Raw genomic sequence first — 26,192 nt, 5'->3', positions numbered from 1 at the left:
TTATTTTGTGTACCAAATTCTGTTTGTACATTATTTCTTCTCAAGCACTAGAGGCCTAAAGGCTGCACCAGAGCCTGAACTATGGAAAATGAGAGGGAGAACCTGAGGTAGACACAACACCTATACTTCAATTTGTGGCTTGAAATTTACTATGTTGTGAATATTTCCTACTTCCTTTACTCTGTCAGTAGCAGGGATTAATGATTCATGAAAGTGTGTTTTAAGGGCTGGGTAGTTTGTGTTGATACAGCGTGTACTGGAATCCCTGTTGCTTCTTCCCTTTCTTTCCATCTCCTTCCCACCTCCCAAGATTGTTCATACATAAGCCATTTCTCTTTCCAGCTTTCCCTTTCCTTGGAGAAAAGTTACTATTTCTAGTCTGTTGGTGATCCTGTGCACCCAGCTGTGTTTACCAGCATTGTCAAATTGGTGGATGATGTTTTTTCTTGGGCCAGAACTGGCATTTTGTTCTTCCTTTCCAGTGTTACCAGACTGGAAAATCGAATGGAACTGTAGAAGTGAACTTGTGTTGACTTCATCCAACTCCTCAGCAAATTCCAAGCCAAAACTATATGTTGCCAAATGTGTGAAAACCCCTAGGCCAGGTTTTGGGCTTAATTTGAGCAATCTTGCTCTTAGTTGATGGGAAGTCATAGGCTGGCGTTTGAGAACATGGGATACTGGCAAGGAGAAAAGTGTGGGTGAAGATACTGCTGAAGATACTTGTGAGACCAGTTGTAAACATTGTTAGAAGGCAGATGAGAACGTAAAGGAGTCTTGAAAACTAGACTCATGTCTGGCACCTAGAACAGTACGTCATGGACAGCATATGGCAAAATTTGTCACTGGCCAAGTGGCTTGTCGTATGTTTTTTTTCTGTTGACAGTTGGAAGTTTTAGGGGGATGCTTTGTCTTGAAAGGAGTGGGTAGAGAAAATTGAAATCAGAATGATTTGTTGTCTGTTTTGTTTCAGTGGAAAGCTGGTCTCACCAAAATGGAAAAATTTTAAAGGCTTAAAGCTTCAGTGGAGGGATAAAATCCGTCTCAATAACGCCATCTGGAGGGCATGGTACATGCAGTGTAAGTATCAGGCTTGGCTGTGTCACTTGCTACAAAATATTTTCCGACAGACATAGATGGAAGAAGTACGAGAACTGAAATTACTGCCTACTGAAAAGCCCAAAAATCTGCTGAAGGCCCAGATGTTGGAGGCTGTCGCGGTAGTGCCATTGGACCAGTGCTTTCTTAGAGATGTCCCCACAGAACTGTCTGTGATCAGAGCAGATGTACTGAGCAGTCCAAGCACAGCCTGAGATCTCCCCATTTCCCATTGGTTATCTGGAATAAACCCTGCCTAGATTTTTTTCACATCTTGCCATTGAAGTGGCAGAGCTCTCACACTTTCATTCATGTTTCAGACCTGGAGAAGCGCAAGAATCCAGTGTGCCACTTTGTCACTCCACTGGACGGCTCTGTTGATGTCGATGAACATCGTCGGCCAGAGGTATGTAAAACCTGAGGAACAGACTAATGAGCTCTGGAGTTTATAACAAGATTTTTCTAGTCCACTAGAAGTGAGAGCAGCAAAGCAATTCTTTGTTCTGTTGTCTTTATTCGGAAGGAGCCATTGATACAAAGCAGATTGTAAGTTTATCATATTGAGATAATCAAGGTGCAACTGGAAAGACATTTGTCATCTATGTAACCTAGGTCTATGTTATAATTTAGTGAAGCATAAGTCATAGAAGTGCAATTTGGATAGTTCAGATTTTTGACAGCCACTGCTCTGTTCTGGCTGGGGATTGCTGCAGTCAGTGGGAAATCTGTGAAGACTGTTTTCAGTCTAAGTGACCGTGTGAGAGTTTTCTGTATTTTATTTAACTGATGAGGTGTTGTTTCAAGACAACAAGCAATTTCTTTTTCTCTGTCAAGGTAACTTCACAAAAAGATGCATGCTTTCCTCTCTATGTACTTGTAAACATAAATGAAAGCTAATGGCCCTCTGGCTCCTCGCAGAAAACCAGTGAGGCCTTAGAATAATTTATAACTCAAAGGAGTTCCAGATGAGTTTGTGGAAATGTCTCAGTTTTTGAAAGAACAGTGTTGATGTTCGTGTTGAAAAATGACCCTCGAATACAAGGAATTTACATGCTGCTGTCTGTGACACATCGAAGAACCACATTGTTCTGATCTTTTTGTTGCTGTTAGTATGTGGCCTGCAAGGTTGTGCTTCTCCCCAAGCTGGACATCAGATTTCTATTGCTTCGTGTCATTCTTAACAGCTTTTGTGTATGTGTGCACGTGTTCATGTTCATTGTGAAATTCTCTTTGGCTGTTTTCTTCAGAACAGGGTGTCCTATGCTTTATACATTTTATACATTTTAGTATATTAATTTTAAAGTTGTATGGGTGTTTTTTCCATTTTTTAACTATTGGTTATGGTTGAGCTGATGTGGGAGATGCTGACAGCGCAGTCAGACGTCATCTCTTGTTTGTTTATTGTGGGAAAGATAAAGTTAGTACTGTCAGATTTGCTCTGTAATAGCTGAACTCTGGGACAGCGTGGGCTGCTGATACATGAACTCAAACAGAATTAGCATGCTTTCTTTTGCATTTTTTCTGCCTGAATATTTCCTTGGAAATTTATTGAACGTTCAGTCATGTGATTCCATGTAATTTGTGGTATGTGTTTGTGTTCTCAGGCCATTGCAACAGAAGGGAAATACTGGAAACGAAGAATTGAAATAGTCATCAGGGAATACCACAAGTGGAGAACATACTTCAAGAAAAGGGTCTGTTGGTTCACACAGTGAGAGTGTCTTTCTTGAACTTGATCAGTATATTGTTGCTTTTTGAGTTTTGATGTCACTTTTGCTAGCATGCAAGATATTTAAAACAGATGAAAAGCTAGTACAAGCATACTCATCTGATCAGTCTCACTTAACTAAAAATTATTGTACCAGGAGTCATTGTGCATGATGGGGTCTTAAAAGTTTTGCAAAATCAGGGCTTCTACTGGCATGTACAGGACCTATTCTGACTTTTAACATCTGTTTTGCTTTCCTTTTGCAGTTACAGAAACATAAAGATGAAGATCTTTCAAGTTTGGTCAGGGTAGGTAATACTGCTGATAAGTGGCAGCATTTATGCTTGTAGAAGCTGCAATTAGGAACAAAGCCATAACATGCAGTAGCTTGCATTGATTAAAATCTGAAGACAAGCATCTTGCTTAATTCTTAATTAAGGTTAGACATCTTAATGTTTCTACACCTTAGAGAGCAATGTAAGACTTGTAGCTTAAATTGTGTGGAGAAGAGGTTGAATGTAAAATGCTGTGACAGAAGAAATGAGAATTAGTATTGGGTGGCCAGAAAGATCAATCTCTTTGAGGGCTGGCACGTTGTTTCATCTTGTTACTAAGTCGTAGCTGGCACTACTGCCTTGCTTGTGTAACTGGATCTGTGAAGATGTGTCTGCTACGTGTTGCAAATCTTCCTGCTGCCCACAACATGGACAGATAATGTGTTGAGATCCTAAAAAAGGCAAAATGTTTAAAGGAACAATAGTATCACCATTTAGTAGGCCCCCTAAAACCATCAAACCTACTTTGGGCATATAAACTGATGATGGGAAGCGCTGTTCTGATGTTTTGGTGGTTTTTTTTCTTCTTGGAGCTAAGCATAAATCTGTATCTGTTCGAGTTTCACAGAATTCTCAGCTGCTTTGGCCGTGAGCTCCAGTGCACCATCGTGGTGTGTTGGTGTAGCTGCAGCTGCACGTTGGCTCAGCCCCAAGAACCTGAGTGGGTGTGCTTTCAGTCTGCAGCAAATGCGAGGCAATGCAATTTAGTTTAGCCTGTAGAGAAGGACGGGAAAGCCAAGTCACATTATGTTGTATTTTTCATGGGCTAAAAGTGCCCACAAGAATATCAACATACCTTGTGCAAAGTCAGATTACAGTTAAGCTTCCTTTTGCAGTTACAGAAACATAAAGATGAAGATCTTTCAAGTTTGGTCAGGGTAGGTAATACTGCTGATAAGTGGCAGCATTTATGCTTGTAGAAGCTGCAATTAGGAACAAAGCCATAACATGCAGTAGCTTGCATTGATTAAAATCTGAAGACAAGCATCTTGCTTAATTCTTAATTAAGGTTAGACATCTTAATGTTTCTACACCTTAGAGAGCAATGTAAGACTTGTAGCTTAAATTGTGTGGAGAAGAGGTTGAATGTAAAGTGCTGTGACAGAAGAAATGAGAATTAGTATTGGGTGGCCAGAAAGATCAATCTCTTTGAGGGCTGGCACGTTGTTTCATCTTGTTACTAAGTCGTAGCTGGCACTACTGCCTTGCTTGTGTAACTGGATCTGTGAAGATGTGTCTGCTACATGTTGCAAATCTTCCTGCTGCCCACAACATGGACAGATAATGTGCCGAGATCCTAAAAAAGGCAAAATGTTTAAAGGAACAACAGTATTACCATTTACTAGGCCCCCTCAAACCTACTTTGAGCATATAAACTGATGATGGGAAGCACTGTTCTGATGTTTTGGTGTTCCTAAAAAAGGCAAAATGTTTAAAGGAACAATAGTATCACCATTTAGTAGGCCCCCTAAAACCATCAAACCTACTTTGGGCATATAAACTGATGATGGGAAGCGCTGTTCTGATGTTTTGGTGGTTTTTTTTCTTCTTGGAGCTAAGCATAAATCTGTATCTGTTCGAGTTTCACAGAATTCTCAGCTGCTTTGGCCGTGAGCTCCAGTGCACCATCGTGGTGTGTTGGTGTAGCTGCAGCTGCACGTTGGCTCAGCCCCAAGAACCTGAGTGGGTGTGCTTTCAGTCTGCAGCAAATGCGAGGCAATGCAATTTAGTTTAGCCTGTAGAGAAGGACGGGAAAGCCAAGTCACATTATGTTGTATTTTTCATGGGCTAAAAGTGCCCACAAGAATATCAACATACCTTGTGCAAAGTCAGATTACAGTTAAGCTTGACTACATTTCAGAGATTCAGATACACTTCAAGATAGAAGTTGTTTACTTTGAGTTTTTGCTATACATGTTATTTTTAAATCTTTGTTCAAACCAAGGGATCGTTAAACTGCAAAAATATGTGTGTAATCAATGAAACTATAAAGTGTTGGTGAAGTTATTTTGTCTTACGTACTTCTAGTCAACATCTGTGTTTTGGCCAAAAACCTTTCCCAGAATACTGTGGTATTCTACTGAAGTTTTCTGTTGTTGCTCAAGTCGGTGAGCTGAAGTTGTTGTATTAGAAGTACCACCAATCTGTTGCAGTCCATTTGAATGGCTCCTAAATGAGAGTTTCTTCCTCTAAAAATGTTAAAAATGAAGACCAGTTTTAACTGTCTGCACCTGACTGCTTTAGCATTGTCTAGGCACCCTGACTTTTTTTCCTTTCCTTTGGCAGGATGATGATGTGGTTCTCTGGCAAAAAAGAAGGTATGGCAGAGAAACCCCCGTCCCGATGGAGGAAGGCAGCCTCTTGGATGCAGATATGCTTATGTCCGAGTTCACTGACACGCTGTTCTCCACGCTGTCTTCACATCAGCTCGTTTCCTGGCCAAATTCCAGGGACATAGGTATTTGTTGGTTGTTAGCTGTGTTGCAGTGGGAACCTCTAGGAGAAGTCTGGTTTGTTGCTTTGCTGCTCTTCTTGTCTTGCCTAAGAAATTTATCTTGCTTTGTTGATACAGATAAAAGTAGGTCAGAGCATGTAGCTGTCTTATGCTGTATAGGTTATGGAATCCCAGTTACTCATCCAAATTTAATTTCTGTTTTAGCTTCTTACATGGTGCTCCTAGCCTTGTTGTCTGATGTTGGTCTGAATAAATCTGTATGAGCAGTATTTACCTTTACTAGTGGTGAAGATGTTATTTATCTCAAGGCTTATATATGTATGTGTGTATTTTTAAGGGATTGCCTGTGTATTTTTGTTTGGATATGTCCCTTAAAACAACTGCAAGTCACATCTACTGTAAAAACACTCCCAAGAGCTATACAGTTCTGTTGAATGCTCTCTAAATGAAGATTCTGACTGTCCAACAGGACAGCAGATGCCCACTATGCATCAGCCTTGCTGCATGGGTGTCTGAGCTGTGTGAGCAACTGCAGAGCAACCATGGTTTACATGAAGTATACTTGAGGCAAAATGAAATGGATGATGGTGGGTTTTTTTGGTGTTTTTTTTTTAAATACTGTGCTATGAGCTGCAGTGGTTCATTTGTGCTTCTCAGCAAGTTTATGTATTGTGCAGCAGGGGCAAAACAGGAGGTTTGGGAGCAGTATTTATCCAAGCTCACCAATCCCCAGTTGTTTGTTAGAGCCTTCAGGTTTCACCTCTTCCATTTTACTAGTTGAAAGTTTCATTCCCCAGTGGTTTTGATTTCAGAACTGTCCTGTAGTTCTGAAGAAAAGCAGATGCTTCAGCAGCAGTTTTTCTATAAACATCCTGGCCAAGCCTGGCTGTGGAGTGTGAGTTGGTGTTCTAGCCAAATGCTATATTCCTACTGCTGTTACAGTGTGAGTAATGTGAAGCTAATCTAATCTAATCTGTCTCCTGAATTTTGCAGCACATTTAGGAAATGCTGACATGATTCAACCCGGGCTTATTCCTCTCCAGCCAAATTTTGATTTTATGGATACTTTTGAGCCTTTTCAGGGTAAGAATCCTATATATAGTCATTAAGTTCTTTAAATTTTAGTGGTTTGTGAACTAGTTTTTAACGGAAGATTAAATGTTGCAGGTATCTACTCTCTTTAGAAGGCAGGAGATTTGAGTGAAAGGTGAATACTTGATACATGTTTTCATTGTTTATTATTTCAAGCAGATGCAGATGTGGGTAGACTCCCTTGTTACTGTGACCTCAGTCCTTTGCTTACCTGGGTTTGAGAGTCACTTTAGGATTGTTTATTCCAAGGTTCAAACCTGGCTGTTAATTTGCCTTTAAAAAGAATAGCATTTAGGCCTTAAGTAATTGAGTAATTGAAGATAGTATGTCAGATGTGGACAGGTGAACTCAACAGAATCCATTTAGCACTTCTTAGTGAAGAAGTGATTTAACACTTTGCCTTGGAACATTTTCTGGTACTCTCAAGAATTACATATGACATGAAGCTACTACTGAGAACTTTGATGGTTACGGATCTTCATGGAAGTCAAAAGGCACATCTGTTTGCTGGGCCTGTGTGCAGTCTGCATCAGATAACTGAATTTTGTGGGACTGCACTGAGAATCAGCTCTTAGCTATCTGTGTGTCAGTGCACCTTAAATAGCAGACTGATTTTTGTATTATGCCCAGCTTGCATGAAAGTTAAAGGAGTCTGCCCTGAAGAGATCAGTTCCTCTGGAAGAGAACAATTCATTGCTCAGTCAGCAGCAGTTGTATGAAGCAAAAATCTTGTGTTTCGTTATTTGCTAAATAATATTTATATTCCTGTGAATTTTATACCTAGAAATGCTGTACTGTCAGTATAAAAAATAGAAAATTAATAGATGACTTTTCATATTTCAGATTTATTCACACCCAGTCGTTCCAGTAGTTGTTTCCCTTCTGTGTCTGCTGTCAGCTCAGCTACAACAGATAGCAGCAGCCATTCTTCCCAGGTAAGGGAGGTTTTCAACATTTAAATCAGCCTCATTTCAGACCATATATATGCTGTGAATACTCTCACACGTGAGCCATGTCCTTCTCAGAAGGTGTTCAGACAAGAGTTTCAGGGGCCATGTCTGAATCTGTAATATTTTTCTTTTCCGTCAGTCTCCTGTCCTGCCGTCGGGTTCGTTGCCCAACACACTTCCAGCAGGGAACATCAGTGATGGACTGATCACTTCCTCAGTACCTTCTCCTGTCATTCCTGATGTTGGCACTGACCAGTGTTCAAACATTAGAAGCGGGGGATCTTTCATCCAGCCACCGGACTTCACTCCCGACTCGTCTCTCAGCGCGCCACAAACTTTTATGCCAGTGTTTCAGACACCTTTGCCACTGCTTCAACCTGCGACACAACAGCACCAGTCCCCGTTGCCTGCAGTGCCTCTGAATTCTAACTTAAGCTCTCCACCAGCTTCGTTTGCTGCACCAGAAACCCAGAAGTTTGGCCTCTGTGAATCTACAGTTATCACCCACACAGCTTCCGCTACGTTGACCCACAATGCCCCTGCCACCACCTTCAGCCAGAGCCAGAACCTTGTCCTGGCAACGCAGCAGCCAGGTGCAGGAGTGCCTTGTAACCTGACTTTCCAGACTACTGTCCTGCAGGGGCAGCCCCGGCCCCAGGTGCAGTCCCAACTGACATTTGCACTCCCCAAAGCTGTTCCTCTGGCCAGTACTGGGACGAGGCCCAAACAGTCACAAAAAACAGTGCCTGCTCCGAAGCCTGAAACAGTGTCCTTATTGTTAAAGAATGCCTTCATCACCCCAGGTGAGAAGCACTGGAAGGGTGATGTTTCTCTTTTCTGAATGGGAATAGCAGGAGGGAGACACCTTCTTGCTTTTCTTGGTTTACATAATAAGTAAAAATAGAACTTCCTGAGGGTATCCAAGGAAATCCTGAATCCAATGGTGGCTACGTTGTTCAATGGGATGCTCTGGCCTGCTGCGAGGATTGGAAGCAGTTTGGTTGTGAGTGTGAAAGGGAATATCTCCTTGTAAAATTTGTGCTGTGCTGTGTAGATGCATCAGCTCATGGAATGACTAGAGCTCTGTGCTCCTGCCCCATAGAAACCTTATTTTTGATGCTTAATGCTGTTCTGATTCACTCTGCTCCTCAGAGCATTCGACCACAGTAAAATAGGAGATGGTAGGGAGACGGTGTGGATGGAGATTGGCAGATTTATCCCTGTCATTGACTCATCTGATTGCTCTGGACAAGTCACTATGTCTGCCCATGCATCATCACACTTTGTAATACCAAAGTTGTTAATACTTTGGATGCATTCTGACATTCATCTTAGGTGTGCCTGACACCCTTTGAGACAGAGTACACTGTTAGCTAGGGAGCAGCGATGGAAGCATGAGAGTTTGCCTTTCCTCAATCATCAGTGCTCACTAGTAGGACCAGAGTGGTGAGAATCAGTCCTCCCAGTGGGGAAGGACTATGAACAGGCAGGAGGAGCTGGAGATCTTTTGTCTCAAGCAATCTACAGACTCTTGAGATGCTGTCAGTAGCACGTGGTTTTCAGTTCAGAGTGTAAGTGCCTTTCTGATAATGCTGGGACCTCCCCACTGGGTGTGATTTGGAGATGTTGGCACAGCACAAGGCTAAGAATAGCAAGTGTGAGCAGAGAGAGTTTTGCTTGTGGTGGTTCTTGTGGGAAAGCTCAAGGCTAGAGCAGGACAGGCACTTTTTCATGGGATTATTGCATGCTCTTTTTAGACTTGTGCTGGCTGGGAGCCAAGTGATTTCAGCCACCTGAAATGTGCAACAAGAATCCAAGAAAAACCCTGCCTGGAGGAGTATTGTTAAACAGGCTTTACTAAGGAGTAGGTGTGTCTGTCAGGACCTGGCATTGTGGTTACCCACCAGAAAAAAAAAAATAATCTCTGTTCAGGAATAGAACAGACCCAAGGATCTAATTCTAGCATGTCACTGGGAACAAGTTGGTCCATGATTAATAGTGCTAGGGTGTTAATGGCAGTGTTCCTGTCTATACTACTTCATAAAGCAAGAGTCCATGTGCCTTCAGCAGTCAAGATATGCTTTTCTCACCTAGTAAAGCATTATAGGCAACTGTCATTTTCAGAAAGCCTTTGCTCCTAGCTTTCTTAGTGCTTCCTGGGTTGTTCCTCATCCGTATATCACTTTCTCAATGCTTCATCAGTTAATTCTAGGCCACCACAGACAAGTGTCTTTATTTCTCATCTAGATTTAAAGTTGTTGCTGTTTTTCATTCCTGGTAGTGGCATGAGTTTGGAGATCAGTGTTCCTAAACTGCTGGGAAACCAAGTTCAGAGGTCAAATCCAAGATTTTATGTAAAGACTCAAGCTTTATTTTTGGCACTAGAATAAACATCAGTACCTGTAACTGAGGCATTTTATGCCTGTCATTTACGTTCAGGACAAACAAGCCATCTCATGACTATAAAGCAAATTGCATTATAACCTGTGTTTGAAAGGAAAGCATAACATTTACAGCCCTGTGATATAAGAACTCAAAAATCTGCACAGATTGTCTCATCAGGTGCAAGACATCACATGGGAAAGAACTGTGTTATCACCACTTCACAATAAATGTTCTGAATTTGAGAGGAAAGTCTGAAAAAGATGCGTGTGTAGTGTAGAAACATGGAAAATTTAACCTAAATATGTGCTGATTGTTACAGTTACACAAATGCAGAAGCCAGAAATACCAAGTTTGTGCAGCAGCATTAATGCACTGCTAAGAGTAGGCTCTTTAGCTCGATAGAGATGTCGTAAGTCCCGCTGAACATTATTGAACAGTGGAAGGGTTGTGATTCCAGCTTTATAAAGTGGGAATGCTCAGGCAAAGAATGAACTCCCTGTGTCAGAGTGACAGTGCTCTCTGCCAGATATACCCACGCAAGGGCTGGCACAAGGTTTGTGCAGTCCACAGGCCTTTCTAATAAAGGCTATACAGAAACTTTAGTTGATTCAAAACACAGTTGTTAGTCACAGAGGACATCAGATACCCTGCGCTGTCTCCCTGTTCTGCTGTGTGTGTTCTTCAATATCCTGAACTGCAGGAGGGTAGGTCGCATGTGACTGAGGAATTGTGACACTTTTCATACATCATGACTTTACTAGTACAAAGGAGAGCTGAAGCCAATACAGGCTAGAATGAAACCGAGTAAGTTTGGTTTAGTTTTCTCAAAAAGCACACAGAAGCTGTGGCTTTGCATGATTCTTCCCTTCATTACAATATACGATGGTTAGTCATGTTCTCTCTAAAGTCTGGGCAGGAAGAATGTCAGCATTAATGCCATGTCAATAACTGTACATCTGCATTGGTTAAATAGAGACCTTACAGACTTATGTTAGACCCGTACTGTAGTGTTGAAAAAAACCCTCAAAGCAAGGATCTTGATTCCCATTATGGGGGCAAGTCTCCTGTACAGACTTTTTTTGAGAATTTTTTGTAACTTTCTCTGTGGAGACAATTGCTGCTATTCACAATTATCTCTAGCAGTCTAATGCTGCAGAACTCATGGTCCTTTAGCCTGTTTTCTTTAATTCTGGTGCTGATTCCCAGTCACATGTGGTTGTCTTGTGCTTGTGTGTCGTGTAAAGCAGCTGTAAATTCAGATAGTGAAAGAAGGTGGTAGAGTGAAGTGGTGAGGAAGAGAGTTTAATGTATATACAAGGATGCATGAAGTATTGAATATGCATCCTTTAGTTGGTTTCTGTCATTGACCCTTTCTGGATCAGCAGAGCAAGATCCAGAAGTATGGATGAGAGAGGTGAAGATGATCTTCCTGTCAAACCCAGCTCTGATAGAATTAAGACATGTTGCACCTCCCTGATTTATGAAGTACCTCATTCAAGTAAATTCACCTTGAAATAGTGACAGTGATGCTAAAGGCCTCAGAAATAATGGGTCTGTTAGAGTCCTTTGTACCGGATTCATGGGATTGAGATTATCAGAAAACTGGTGGCACTTTGTATTACAATGAAATAGTACCAAATAGGTGCCCATTAATTCATTTCTCTGTTCAATGACAAGTTATTTCATACAAAATAATCTCCAGCTTTTTTTTTTGTCTCATTAACTATTCTAACTTAATTGTGTTCTTCAGCTGCCTTTCAGGGACAGTCCAGAGCTGTGATTGTAACTCCAGCACCTTTAAAAAGAGAGGGGATTTTGACGCCAGCCACGTCTCAGTCTAATGTTGCAATTGCACCAGCTGGAATTGTCAGAGTAAGGAGAAGAAAAAAATATATATATTTGTTTTCTAGGCCTGTTATTTGCAAGTAGTTAGAGCCATAATGTGCTCAGGAGGGTAACTAGTCCACTAAATCTCACCTGTTACCCAGAGTATGCATTTATGCATTCAGCATTATGTTTGCTTATTTTTAATTTAGCTACTTTATGGGCCTGGAAGCACTATCTAGTCTTCACAGACTCTGTCTCACACAACAGTAAGATTACAAAGAGGCATGTGTACACAGTACCGTGAATGGGGATGGTTTGTGCTTTTTCTTAATTGTGCAGAAGCTAGAAGGCACCCAGGATGCTCACCTTTCCATTTACATATGGGAAAGTGTGCCTTGAGTATATGAGTGGGTTTCTCAATATGTTGTGTGCAGGAAGATGGAAATAGATTTTAGTATATTACACTGTTGATGTGTTGTAATGCTTCTTTAAGTTATGAAAAGATACTGGTCTCCTGCCAGAAGCCTGACTTCAGTGCCTGCCAATTCCTTATATATTAGCCCTTGTTTTATGTCCTCAGATTGTTAATCATGTTAATAATTTGCTACTTTTAGTGAAAGGCAAGGTAACAAATCTCTCTTCTTTTTCTTTCTTTCTCTCTCTCTCTCCCCTCCCCTTCTCCTTTCTTTCATCCCTTCTCTCCCTCTGCCCCCATCCTCCCCCCCACCCCCCTTCCTGCTCTCTTTTTCTTTCTGTTTTTCTCTGTGCTATTTCTATGCTGTTCCCAGGCTCCCGGGGTGACGGAGTTCCGTAGTAACATTCTGGTTGGTCCAGCACAGCGAGCACCAAGTAGTCAACAAACCCAGTCCACAGTCTCACATCTCTTCTCTCCTAGTGTAGTCCAGGATGTGTTGGAGAAAGGAGAGCAAACCCCTTCCCACTGTAGCAGTTCACAAGTTCCCTCACCTACACCTAGTAAGTTAGAGAGCTGGAAGTGTTCTCTCTCCCCTACACGTGTAAGTGTGTTTCCATTGGTTAGGCAGGGTGTAACTTCTTGAAGGAAAAGCTTTTTAGGCCTTTCTACGCTGCAGCTTTGGTTGCATCCCATTGTTTGCAATTTTGTTATAAACTACTGTGCAGCATTCCCACAAACTGCAATTTTGTGTAAGCGGCTCCTTTTTAAAAGGATGTACTGTCACAGTCACCAAGAAATTAAACCTGTTTGAAAGGCGTCTGTGTAGGAAGTGCTGGATAGGTTTGTGGTTCAGTATCATAACTATGATTTTGATTGGAGGATCTCAGACACAGTCCTTGTTAAAACAGTAGGTAAGTGCAAAGACTCCTTTTGCATGTGTGTCGATGGAGCGGTATCTGCGCTGGTTTTACAGACATACCCTGGATTTGCTGGTAAATGGCTTGTGAGTGTTACTGTCATGCCCCAGGCCATTAGAGCCTCAGATGGGGGAGTCTAGCAGCACGATGGAATTGCAGCCTATGCATTCAACGTGCCTTTGCTGAAGTGTGTGTGTGTGAAAAGAGTATTACATATTAGCCTTGCGCCATGAAATACTAAGCTCTCCCAGCAATCTTGACATTTTCTAGCATGTGGTTGCTGCATCAATGAGTATAATTTGGTTGCCGGCTGCGCTTCAATTCTGAATAGAAATTTCTCAGCGGTTACATTTGCTACAGAAAGTTGTTTGTTAATGTGATTTGTCTTTCTTCCTTTATGAAGGCCGAGACTGTCAGAATTCAGGCCAAGCTTCCCCCTGCACCTCTGAGCAGAGCCCCAGTCCACAGTCTCCCCAGAACAGCTGCTCAGGAAAACCTGCCACTGACCCTAATATGGCTGCATTTAAGGTGTGTGTCCTTTCCTTTGAGGTGCTTTTCTTCTTCACCTTTGTAGCTACTTTTCTGCCCTGATGTCTGAGCATGGACTGGGGAGTAAGTTGTGCTTCAGGAAGGGTGGAGTATTTATGCCTTAGGCTTAGCTTGCACTGCATCTCTGCTGCTCTGTTCAATGTCAGACTTTAATAATCTGCTCTGCTCCTCAGGGTTGTGTCACCAGAGGGGCCAGGTTGAACTGTACTTCTGCAGGTCCTTAAGGTCATGACAGCAGTTCCTGCTGTGGCTCACAGGAGTGTTATGACAGGTCTCAGTTTACTTGGTCAAAGGTTTCAGGCTTAGTTTTCTAAACCGTGGCTTTTTGCCATTGTTCTGTTGGGGATCTTCAGGTCTGCAGGGCTCTGGCCATCGCTGGAGGGGGAGTTCTTGACCTGCTGAGTTACTTACATGTCTCCAGTGATGCTATGCTGCTCCACAAAGAAGCAGCTCCACAGACTCTACAAGTTACAACTGTAAAACACTTCGAGAATTATTGGGGTAAGAACTCGGCGGTCTAGAGATAGCATCTGAAAGCTGGCTGTACCTCACACACAAGCTGACTCTGTCAGACACTTTCTGTGGTGGTGTGAGAAGCTTCTCCACAAAAAAACAGCCAATGCAGGAAAATCTAACACTGTCATTCATTCTATTGTGAAAGGGAGTGTAACAAGCATTTTGCAAGTGCCAACCTCTTTTTGGCTTCTCTGTCTTTCTATACCCTGTGAGTTGGTGTCAGGTTGATTACTCCCAGGGCAGAAAGGTAAGTTTAAACACTTACAGCCTGTGATTGCACTCAGTTCCGGCTCTGTTGCAGAGGAAAATCAGAACTGCTGCTTGCTGAGCATCCTGCAAATTACTCAATAAAGTTTGCAGTTCTTAGTGTGGTGTAAATGCTCACCATCAGTAGTTGCAGCCTGCTCTTGCTGCTAGGAAGTAAGTTAACAAAGGAACAAATTATTAGGACTGGCCGATGGTGGGCAAGTGGCCACTAGATGGAGGAGTGTTATTAAAAGTAAAGGCATTGACATGAGGTAGACTTTAAGGCAATTTAAGCTCACCTGCTTTGACAGGAATTGCTTTGGATAGTACTGTTAGTAACTCCCTTGTAAGACAAGGGAGAAACAGTGATTTTTGACAGTCTCTAGATGTACGTTGTTTTGCTCCTCTGCGTTTTCAGTTAGGCTAAACAGTTCTGTATTGCTGGGTAACATTGTCTTTTCAGTTTGGCAAAGCATAGAAGGCACTGGAAATCTCAGTTCTGCTGGTGAACCTGCATTTTCTGTGGTTTCGAGCAGCCACTTCACATTGTTTGCCTCCATTATAAAATGGGGTGATGGTGAGCTACTGCCAGAAAGCCTAGCTCTGGAGTGCAAACTCCTTATTTTCTTCCAAGAATTTTGGTGGAAACAGCTTCTAAGCTTTTAATGCTACAAATTAAAATGCTAATTCCTGACAAAACCTTTTTCTTCAGGGTAAGCCAGAGTTAAGGATTCTTTTTTCTTTTTTATTTTTGTCAGACTGCTTGTTATATCAGTATACATTATGTATGTACTAGGCATAAATGATACAGACTGTTTTAAACTTAAAGGCTTCCACAAGATCCTAAGTAACTACATGCCTCAAAAATTGGAGTTTAGCTTCAGAAAATGAAATTGTATAACAGTTTTAAAGGATTTCTTACTTTAGGAAGAAGACTTACAAGGTTTGCACTTAAATTTAATACAGTGGATGCTTCTTATTAATAATTTAAATCATTGTTTGCAAATTTATAGTCATATGGCTTTGACTGGGAAGACTGTAAATGTCATAATTCAATAAAAATGACACTGTAAATTTGAATAGCTGAAATAGTCATAGCAGTAGAATGGTAAAGGAGAACTGCATAGACTGAGCTAATTTTATTTATGCAGAATCGAAGAATGAAGCATATTTCAGAACAAAAACGAAGGTTTAACATCAAGATTGGGTTCAGTACTCTGATCAGCTTGGTTTCACCTAACTCCAAGTTGGTAAGTAACTTGGCAGCACTAACAGTTTAATGTGGAATATAAGAAAGAGGCATTCTAAGAAAGACTTGTTAATGAATTTAATCTCTTCACTGTTGACTGTAAATGCCAGTCAGTCAGTGAAGATACTTGAACGGAGGGACTTGGAAAGGGAACGGTGATAAATCCATGGCTTAGAGTCAAAAGAGTGTGTGAAAACACTTCGTCTTAGACATGGTTTTACTGATGCAGCTTCAAATGTTGAACAAGTCTTGGCTGATGAGGTGCTGCAGCTTTAAAGCCAAAAGAAGGAAAGAAGGAAAACTGATCTTTGCAATCCTTGTTATTGGAACCCCAGTAAAGAAGACTTCTGTCATGTTTGCAGCATAAGATAGACCATTCTGTGATTCTATGACTTCTCATTTGTTGAATGGCTTTGTCCAAATTAAGAACATATTCTGGCTGTACTGGTTAATGTAGTTTACTAAATTGAAAAGAAAATAATTGAAACACAGACTTGTCTGCACAACAAAATTCAAAATATCCTTAAAGTACCTTTTGAAACATGGAAAATAGGAAAGCTTATTGTGCAGCCTGTTGATTTGTTGAGATAATTTTTACAGTTTTATGCATATAGGCCATAAGTTGTCAGAATTTCACTTCCTGAATAGCCTGTTTGAAAGGTAATCAGTTTTGAAGACTCAGCTTTAGTAAAATAACAGATTTTTAATTCGTTCCTCAAAATGAAGGGTATTTTTAAAAACATGTGACGTTGTTTCTGTCTCCTTTGGTGATAGCTAGACGGTGTTAACTTCTATTTAATAACTTCAGGTTTCCCAAATCAAATAATCTATATTGTCAACTTCAAACAACACTTTTAACAGCACTATGAATCTGTCAGCAGATGTAGCACATCCTTCAGTACTGAAGTAAGAATTGTAAATATTTTTAAGAGGATAGGTAATCAGATAAAACATTCTAAATTATTAAAATACTTCTTTCAACCAGGTAGCAAAAATATAATTTGTAGAAGAAAACAATCACTGCAACCACATTTCTCTGTACTAGTGTGCAAACAGGAGTTGGAGAAATGAAGAGTTTTGTATTCTCTTAAGTGTTTCACTCTGTCTGTGTGCTTTTGCACACCGTGAAGGAAACTTAAGAGGTGCTGAAGTGCTTTTCTGGGTGTTAGAGCAGGTTAGGGGCAAACTCTTCTTCTGTCAAGCTTTGTTCCAGAAAGTGAGCTCTATGTTTGTGTTTGGTCTAGATCAGCCATGCAATCACGCTCCAGAAAACAGTAGAATATATCGCTAAACTACAGCAGGAAAGAACGCAGACGCAAGAGGAAACCAGGCGCCTTCGGGAAGAAATCGAGGAGCTAAATGCTGCCATCATGTGAGATTTGGGGAAATTTCTGTAATGAAGCAGAGCAGCTTGAATGTTGCTCTGGCTAGCAACAGGGGATGTTTGTCTCAGGTGTCATGCCAAACAACACATGGGTATTGAACAGAAGTAGGATTGCTACTTCCCAAAAGAAGCAGAATTGCTGTGGGATGGGCATTGGTAGGAAACTGTGTGGATTTTCAGCAAGCTCTGATCATGAATGCACAATAGTGGCAACATCAGAAAAGATGCATCAGATCAGTGAGAATAATTCTGAGAAGAAGCCACTGATGATGTTCTTTTTAAATCTGTGCTCACTGGGTGATCCAACACTCTTATTCTTCATGATGGCTTTGCTGCAGTTTTCTTTCCAAATGCAGCCAATTTGTATAGGAAAATGTGGTAGAGTACGTAAGACACAGGACTTGGAATGAAGGAGCTTGCCACTGGCTGAACATAGTTCTGAGAAGTCACTTCACCTTCCTGGTGCCTCAGTTTCCTCTGTGGGTTTATGATAGCCATGTACTATTGCAAAGCATGTGGAGAACCCCAGTGGTTTTTCTTCTGTCAACAGAAGTGTCAGGCTTAGGTATTACATTAGACTTGTCAGCAAATCAAAATCTTTTTATTTTTCTTTAAAAGTATGATGAGATCTGTATGATGACAAAACAATTGGTTTTATTTTAAATTGATCTGTTTCTTAAGAATCTCTGTAACGTTTTCTTCTGTAACATTGCTCAGGAGCCAACTGTAAATTTTTCCTTGACTCCTAATGTGCCTTTTTCTAATTGGACGCCAAAACCTACTTTGTTCTTTGTTACACTTTGTTTTCAGTTTTGTTGCTTGTAATAAGAAATGTGTAGCAGTTTGAGAAATTTCTTTGCTGCATGAATATAGACAAAATTGATGGGAAAACAGTACGTATTCCTGGCTATAACAATTACATTCTGGAGGGTCATGCACTGGGAAGCTGCCTCGGTCAGGGATACTGGGGATACACGCATTTCTGTTGCCATAATTTAGTCTGGAAGAGAGTTATGTCCTTTCTGGTGGGGATTCTGACCTCAGAACAATATCTCTTCAGTTCTTGTCAACAGCAGCTCCCTGCTACTGGAGTTCCGGTGACACGGCAAAGATTTGACAACATGAAGAGGATGTTTGATGAGTATGTGAGAAGCAGGACCCTGCAAAACTGGAAGTTTTGGATCGTATCCTTTTATATTAACCTGCTGAACTTGAGGTTTGGTACAACTAGTATAACTAGAGCCAAAAACTGGATTCTGATGCTTTGACTTTAAGCCAAGTTATTTAAATAACATATGTCCTCAGCTTTCATTCTCATCTCTATATGGATATGAATCCTTGCCACATAGGTTGTTGTGAGGCAGAACTTGTTCAATTTAAAGTATGGGAGTTAACTTGAAAGTAAAATGCAATACAAAGGCAAGGTTTTCTTGGTGGGTTATTGTACTGCAAAAAAAAAGTTAAATGGGATGCTTCTACAACTGTAGCTCTTTTAGTCTTTTGGAAAAACTGAACAGAAAATAACAAAGATTTCAGGAAAAAAAATATTACAATTACTGAAACTGTTGCAGTGGCAATTTTAAAAACTTAAATGTTTCTCTTTTTTCCTTTTTTCCTTTTTTTTTCCAATTTTCTGTTTGTCTGTTGTTAAAACACTGAATCAACTTAGTTTCTCTCTGCTTCTCCAATGCTAGCAGCTGTGCTTGTGGGCAAATGATAGCGCAGGAGCTAGAAAGGCACAGACAGAATGAAGCCAAGTTGGCTGCACTTGTGCTCTGCTGTATAGACTTAACTAGTTTGGATGAAACATTATCAGCTTGAAGCAGTTCAGGGATGTTAGTAATTAGCAATGAGCAGTAGTGTTAACGTTCCCTTTTCCCATTAAACTTCATATATTCGTATAGCTATTTATTTGCACTTTATATTTTGTATGTCTGATTTCACGGATTTGTCAAGAGTTAGAAGTCACCTCTAGAGATCATCTAGTCCAACTCCCCTGCTAAAGCAGGATTGCCCAGAGCACATCACTCAGGCGTGCATTAAGGTGGGTCTTGAAAATCTCCAGAGAAGGGGACTCCACGACCTCTCTCGGCAGCCTGTTCCAGTGTTCTGTGATAGTTAGTTTCCTCTACCTAGATAATCTGAGTATATACATGTATGCTTGTGCATGCGTGAACTACAGCATTTTTAATACTTTGATATGTGAAAATACTTTCTTTGCTATTTCCTGGTTTATGTTGGCCCTAGAAAGACACTCTTCCTTGTAGCATCCCTTTAGGAAACAATTCTTAGCAAGATCTTATGCAGTCTCTAATAACTTAGAACTTATGGAACACAACTGTGGAACTCTGGAGCAATTTCAAGTGAATTACAAAAATAGAGGTCTTTAATACAACAATGAAAGTTATTATTTAAAGATAATTCTGGGCTTTGCAGTATTTGGGGAAAGACAAAAGCTTCTGCAGTTGGTGAAAGAGAAGGTTGGAAGGCAAAGGAATATTCCCAAAATTCTCGTTGTAAGACAGGATGTAACTGTGGTGGAACAGTTGTTATAACAGCTGGATTGAATCCTTAACACATGCTGAAATGTTTCAGAGTCTCTTGCAGTAAAAGCTGACAAAGGCCAGGGGTGAGTTCTAATAATACTAAAAAAGTCTCCTCCTTATGAAATGACTGTAAGAGATAGAAGGGCAGTTTCATTCCAAGTATGAAAATACCGTAGTTTCTCTTGTGCATAGGAGGGAAATGAGTAATCTGGTCTACTAGAGATAACCCAGGAATAGAATACTCTTGAATATTAGAATATCGATAAAATAATACCCATGTTGTTCTTCCAGTCACTCTGTAAAAGGGCATGCAAATTCCCTCGAGTATTCCAGGCAGTTGTTAGACCTGTCTGGATTGTCCGAGAAAGATGAGGGTACATGACAATGCTGAGATTGATTTGGGCCAGATTCTCACATACTTCTGATTGTAGTCAGAAAATCCCATCTGGAGTAACATGGTAAAACTACAGATTCTGAGCCTTCAGATGAATTTTATCATCCAACCAGCTTTTGCAATAAATGTACCTGTAAGTTGGAACCTACTTGGTGAATTACCATGGCGATGTCATAACAAGCGGTTTTGAGTGTCCGTTCCAGGAAAGCTCATCTGAAAGCCTGAGAGCTGAGGCCAACTGAGGCTTATGGTGATGCTCAGTATGTTTTAATACACTACAGGCTAAGAATTCTGTCTGCTCCTTTTCTGCCAGGAAGGTTATTACCAACTCCAGGCCCATCCTTCCAAGCCATGACAATAGAGAACCAAAAGGAAAGCCTGAGAGTCCTCAGCTTGCTACTGTTCTGGTCCACATAGATGTAGATCAGCAAGTCTGGTCCTTGTTGTGGGAATCCTTGCCACACTGTTGATTGTGTCTGAGAATACGCTTATGAACTTAGAGGTCTTTGTTTAGCTGCAGTAGCAGAAATACTGAGTGTTTGCTGAAAAATCTGCCTGAGAAATTGGCTGAATACTGCATTGTTGGCCTGTGCTGGACTCATTATTGCCAAGTACTCCACCTTGGATGCATCAGTAGTGTGCTGTGGAAAGTCGTATGGTTGCACTAAAGCTTCTATATCCTTTTGCTATGAAAACATCATTTTTACATTAAAAAAGGTGGCAATGAAGAAATTGAATAAATTATGTATATGTAGAAGTTTCAGATACTCATGTACTTGCAGCAGTGCCACAGCGTGCAGTTGGTTTGTGAGAGATCAGGTGAGTTGTACAGGAATTTTGCAACAAATAGGAGCATCACTAGGAACTGAAGTTCCATTTTTTCCTTTTTCTTAGTGTTACAAATTTCAAAAAAATATTTTTTGAAATGTTGCAATCTCTCTCATAGTTGAAGTCCGTTGTTTTCTCTGCAGACTGAGCTGTACTAGCTTTTCCCATTAAATGTTTTGAACTCTTCCTTTGTTGTCTCCCTTAACGTTTGATGATTTACAGTTCAGCATTATTATTAAGCCATTGTTTGAGTCCTTCAATGGGATGGTTTCCACAAGAAGCTTTAAGGATCTGAATCAAACTGTAATGGCCTGGTTGGATCAGCACTGTTCTCTTCCTGTTCTGAGGCCAAGTAAGTGAATCATTGAATTTTCTGGGTTGGAAGGGACCTTTAAGATCATCTAGTCCAGCCATCAACCTAACTCTGATAAAAATCATCACTAAATCATGTTCCTAAGCACTATGTCAACCCGTCTTTTAAATACCTCCAGGGATGGTGCCTCAGCCACTTCCCTGGGCAGCCCGTCGCATTGCTTAATAGCCCTTTGAGTGTAAATTTTTTTCCTTATATCCAATCTGAACCTCCCTTGGCGCAACTTGAGGCCATTTCCTCTTGTCCTATCGCCTGTGACTTGGGAATTTCTATCCAGCAGTTATTCCAGCTCATAGGAAGTGAAACCATATAGAATACCATTTCTTGAAAGTCAGGTGATGACAAAGAAAGCACATGATGCTGGATATGACTTCCTTTTTATTATCTCAGCAGAAAAATAAGAGCCTTTTTTGACTGTGAAGATGCTCGGTTGCATGCTTGACACTGAAGAGAAACAAAAGCCAAATTCCTGAGTATAGATAGCACAATTCAAACAGTCTTAGGCTGCATGTATACTTCAAATACTCCACTCTAGTTGGAGTAAGTTGGCAGTGTGATTTATCTCGTTATGAAGGAAGACTTCTGAGATTTGTGTTTGGCTTTGCAATGACCTTCTGTTCAGGCATGATTGCTTGATCCTTTCCCCCTTGCAATTCAGCAAGCATTTACATTTACAGTTTTGATTGCCAAGTGGTACTTTTTTTCAGAAGAAATAGATTTTTTTTAAAAAAAAAAAAAAAAGTTTTACATCTCCATTTCTTGTTCCCTGGGCACAGTTCTTGCACGTCTCTGTCGCTGTGGGTGGAGGTGTGCATGGTTTGCAGAAGTATTTCCATAATTCTGTCATGCCTACCAGCCTTGCAGCACCTGGACGCAATCCCTGATGGATCTGTTTGCAGTCAGACTAATGGCTTTTCTTTATATTTTTCTGACTTTTTTTTTATAGTGGTGCTGAACACCCTCCGGCATCTAAGTACAACCACCTCAATTCTGTCAGATCCATCCTGCCTGCCAGAGCAAGCGGCCGAGGCAGTTATCAAGATGAACAAAACAGCTGGTGAAACCTAACAACCAAAGACACTGAGTTACTTAATACAAGGGGTGGAGAACCTGCCGGTCTGGCAGCCTGGCGAGTCTCCTTTCAGTTGATGCACTTTAGAAAGAATTCACTCCATCACCCGAGACGTTGTGCAGGGCATCTGGCTCTGCCTTCAGAATATGTGGAAGTGTGACGCAACGTTGTCGTAACGTTTTGATTCCTCTTCAGTGCTGTGCTGTATACTCCATTAAGTGAGAAAAACACCAAGCTCAGGTAAATTTAGCAGGTTTGAGTCCTGCAGGCAGCAATATATCTCCATCAATGCAGCATGCATCTATATGCAACAAACATATTTCTATGAAACAACTTCAAGTATGAAGTTCTCTGAAGTGTAAATCTTGTACACCAAGGAATGTTCTCTTAAAGGGGAAATATACTTTCGATTTCATGAAACAAAATGTGCTTTTTATTTTGTTTTCTGGTATTCAGTTCCATTTGTTTTACTTGAATAGTGAAAATTGTTACACAGGATCATGTTAAAAACCAAAGGAGGAGAAAAATCTGTCAATGATGTCAACTCGTGGCAAAAATACTAGAATTAAAATCTCAGGCTGTGTTTTTTGTATTTTTATTTTAATGAGTGTATCATTGCATATGATCAGCTTCAAGACATGCTTTATTTTATAGCAAATAAAGTAGCCAATTTTTATTATTTTTCCTGATATAGCCATTGCAAGTGAGTAGCAGGCTGTGCAGTAAGTGCAAGAAAGCAGTTTTAGATTGCATCAATTCTGCAATTCGGATAGATAAATGAATTTCATACCCATTTAATCTATGAACTGTTTTCTTGCACTCTGCAGAGTTCAGCTGCCTTCCTCATAAAACGTGCACATATGAAACACATCCATAGATAAATGTAGTACCGCTTCAGAGAGAAGAATTGAGTTTGTAATGTTAAGAAATTGGCTTTTTTGTTATCTCAGAAACTATATCAAACCACATGGACTTGTAGTCAGTTCTTTGCTTCTTTGTCTTTTTTGCTTGTTCTTTTTGGCTTCTATCTGAAAAACCTGAAGGACTTAGCTAAATTTGATCTGTATGGGAAGGTTACATTCAACATGAATTATAAAACATATGAAAATATGTTTAAAACCCAAAATACCACGTAACATTTTTCTGTGATGGTCTCAGCAAGTGCTGTCCTCTGCAGCAGGTAAACGTAGTCTCATTACAGCAGTGATTGTCCGTCCTGAGGCAGCGCTGGGGTGTTCATTCTGGCTGATTGTTCATGGTCTGGAATGCTCCTGTGACCCTCGTAATTCCACTCATTACTTGATTTGGATTCTCAAGAGCTATGCAAACTGTGGGCAACGTTTCCCTTGTACCTCCTCTGAGCTGTTTCCTTCCAGTTTCAAAGGCAGGCTGCCTGGAGGGGATTAGCAGGCTGTCACAGTGCTAAAATGAGCAGCTAAAACATTTGGGCATTGCAGATGCTGAAATGGGGTCAGTAGGTTCTCCTTTGGGGGATGTAGGCTTTTCTCAGCGTTGTCCCCAATCTTCACCACTTGGTGGGCCAAAGTTTAAAAAGAAACAATAGGCCTGGGGAGTAGGACTGAGCACGGGGAGAATTTTCTTTCTTCTTTGTCCTGAGATTTTGCAGCTAATGGCTTTCATTGCAGAGTTTGCTTATGTCTGAGCAGGACTGGAGCAAGAAGGAAGCATGAGAGGTTAACCCCAGCGCCCTCTCCCCGAGTAGAGGTACTGTGAGTTGAGGGACTTGGGGCTGAAGGGGACTGCTGGAGGGGGAAAGGAGCTGAAAGGGAAGTCAAAATGCCATGATCTAAGTACCAAAATACCTTTCTTTAACTGTGCAAACAATGCTCTCTCTTTTTTTATTTTTTTGGTTTTTTTTCTCAGTAGATCTGATATATCATTTGACGTTTGTGGCACATCTGAAAACCTGTGTCCCTGTGATAGAACCAACAAAAATCCAGGCCAGCTAAGGAATGGTTTGTTGAAATAGTGTATAAAAATTGGCATAGTAATTAAATAGCGAGTAGATTTTCTGGGGGGAAGTAGTATCTATGTCTCTCATACGTAATGTTGTAATCCATTAAGCAATATTCTTTAGGATGCGTCTGGATAAAAAGTGTTAAGTGTAAATTCCTTTTTAAATCAGTGCTTTAAATCCTCCCATTTTTATCATTTATTGTGAACTTGATTTCAGTAAAGTCATTTAACACTGTGATTAAGTGGGGAGCATCCCTCGAGTTTTCTTTACTGGGCTATCTCACTGAGATGCGTAGATATCTACATGCATATTTGCATGTAAAAAATATATGTATCCGGTTTTCTAGGAAAAAAGTAGGCAAATTGTCCAAGAACAAACCCACTTGTGTTTTTGCTGTACTTTTCAGATGAACAGATTCTGTAATGCCTCCACTGCAGCGTGGTCTCCTGCTTGTCAGGCAATGATTGTGCTTGATTTTTACCATTACTAGTATCAAAGATGTTAGAGTTTGGTCTCAACAAGCAAAGTGCACTGCAAGCATACTTCAGAGCCCAAGGAAGTCTGAGGACTTCTAAGCTTAAATCCTGACATTTCAGGTCTCACTGAAAAGGACCTTTCAGCTCAGTGTGACTGAAGTGCTAAAAATTTTGCCCACTAGCAGTTTTTATCTGAATGTTGATGGAAAAAACACCATCAGCTGTTACAATTGGAGGGAAGGTGCTTATTTTAATAACTTCTAGTGAAGAAACAAGCTCATGGGGCTATTAAAAGACTGCAAATCTTGACATAGTAAAGAGAAAAAAAATAAATCCAAGGTTGCTTACTTAGGCAAAAGTGTAGGAGGGAGGGAAGGAAAAGTGAAAAGATACTTTCCATGTAGTGCAGTTATCAGAAATCATGTGGCTGCTCTTTGAAGCAGTGATTCAGTGTGGTTTTGTCACACTATTATTGCGAATCAGAATTCTTTTATCAGTCAACCTTTTGAGAGGTGTGATTTCACTTCATTTGGAAACACAGAAAGAAAAATGTCTCACATCTGCACAGTAGAAATATTGAGGATCAGTATGAAAAGAGATTGACCACATATTTAATTAATTCCCACATAGTTTTCCACTTTATTTTCCACTATATTTTAACTCCTTAGTCTGGTTGTCTTACCCAATGAGGAATCTAAATACTATATTTCTTTACTAAAAAGTTTAGTAATGCTTTCTCCCCTAATTTAAGTGGTCCTCAGTGTCACCAAAGTATACTTAAGCAAGCAAAACACACGGTGCCTATACTCTACACAGAATTACAGATGATGCATGTCTGTGTTCAGTGAATTGGTGCTAAACTTTTAAAGGATCCCCATATAATTGAATACAAGTCATATTCAGTCAAATCCAATGTATTTCACTCAATAAGGGAGTGGCTAGATCAAATATTTATGGCCTGTGATATGCACAAAGTCAAACTGAGGTTGTCTAGTGGCTCCTTCTGACCTTGAATTCTATGAATCAGTATTTTGTAGATGGCCCCCACAAGACAAGCTCTGGAGAAGCTGTGTGTTATCTGATGTAGTTACTAGGTTTATATGATGCTCCCTGTTAGCACGAGGAATAAGTGGTGAAAGTTCAGGAGCAAATTAGAACTGAATCTAGTGGCTCCTTCTGACCTTGAATTCTATAAATCAGTATTTTGTAGACAGCGCCCACAAGACAAGCTCTGGAGAAGCTGTGTGTTATCTGATGTAGTTACTAGGTTTATATGATGCTCCCTGTTAGCACGAGGAATAAGTGGTGAAAGTTCAGGAGCAAATTAGAACTGAAAGAATTAAGGAGTAGTATGAACACAGACATGAACACAGTATGCTTCATCTTGACAAAAGAATTA

At 40.6% G+C, this 26,192-nt stretch overlaps 1 protein-coding gene across 4 annotated transcripts; it reads left to right on the top strand.

The window, feature by feature from the left end:
* Nucleotides 1–974: 974 nt before the first annotated feature.
* MLXIP (MLX interacting protein) lies at nucleotides 975–25,948 on the top strand. 4 transcript variants are annotated; one of them, XR_001414299.1, is made up of 16 exons: nucleotides 975–1,080; nucleotides 1,419–1,504; nucleotides 2,703–2,792; nucleotides 3,073–3,114; nucleotides 5,428–5,599; nucleotides 6,590–6,679; nucleotides 7,532–7,623; nucleotides 7,778–8,441; nucleotides 11,774–11,895; nucleotides 12,639–12,825; nucleotides 13,586–13,710; nucleotides 15,645–15,743; nucleotides 16,987–17,114; nucleotides 18,200–18,310; nucleotides 21,117–21,246; nucleotides 22,214–25,948. XR_001414299.1 is itself a non-coding variant. In XM_014963829.1 (16 exons), exons 1-16 carry the CDS (start codon nucleotides 1,074–1,076, stop codon nucleotides 22,333–22,335), a joined length of 2,280 nt encoding a protein of 759 aa, XP_014819315.1. In that variant the 5' UTR covers nucleotides 975–1,073; the 3' UTR covers nucleotides 22,336–25,948. The 4 variants fall into 4 exon arrangements, 3 of the variants coding, with proteins under 3 accessions (XP_014819315.1, XP_014819308.1, XP_014819324.1); XM_014963829.1 differs by lacking the exon at nucleotides 3,073–3,114 and adding an exon at nucleotides 3,978–4,019 and having other exon boundaries at nucleotides 18,187–18,310; XM_014963822.1 differs by having other exon boundaries at nucleotides 18,187–18,310.
* Nucleotides 25,949–26,192: the final 244 nt, after the last annotated feature.

Source organism: Calidris pugnax, unplaced genomic scaffold, assembly GCF_001431845.1.
Source record: "Calidris pugnax isolate Ruff unplaced genomic scaffold, ASM143184v1 scaffold32, whole genome shotgun sequence".
Classification (NCBI taxonomy): Eukaryota; Metazoa; Chordata; class Aves; order Charadriiformes; family Scolopacidae; genus Calidris; species Calidris pugnax.
Note: the sequence above shows the minus strand (reverse complement) of the source record. Positions and strands in the feature narration are given on the sequence as shown.

What these genes read in the sequence shown, in the direction of transcription:
- MLXIP (XM_014963829.1), top strand. An exon ending in TACTTTTGAGCCTTTTCAGG is followed by an intron (nt 6,680 to 7,531) that starts GTAAGAATCCTA and finishes TTCATATTTCAG; the next exon opens with ATTTATTCACACCCAGTCGT. An exon ending in TTTCACCTAACTCCAAGTTG is followed by an intron (nt 15,744 to 16,986) that starts GTAAGTAACTTG and finishes TGTTTGGTCTAG; the next exon opens with ATCAGCCATGCAATCACGCT.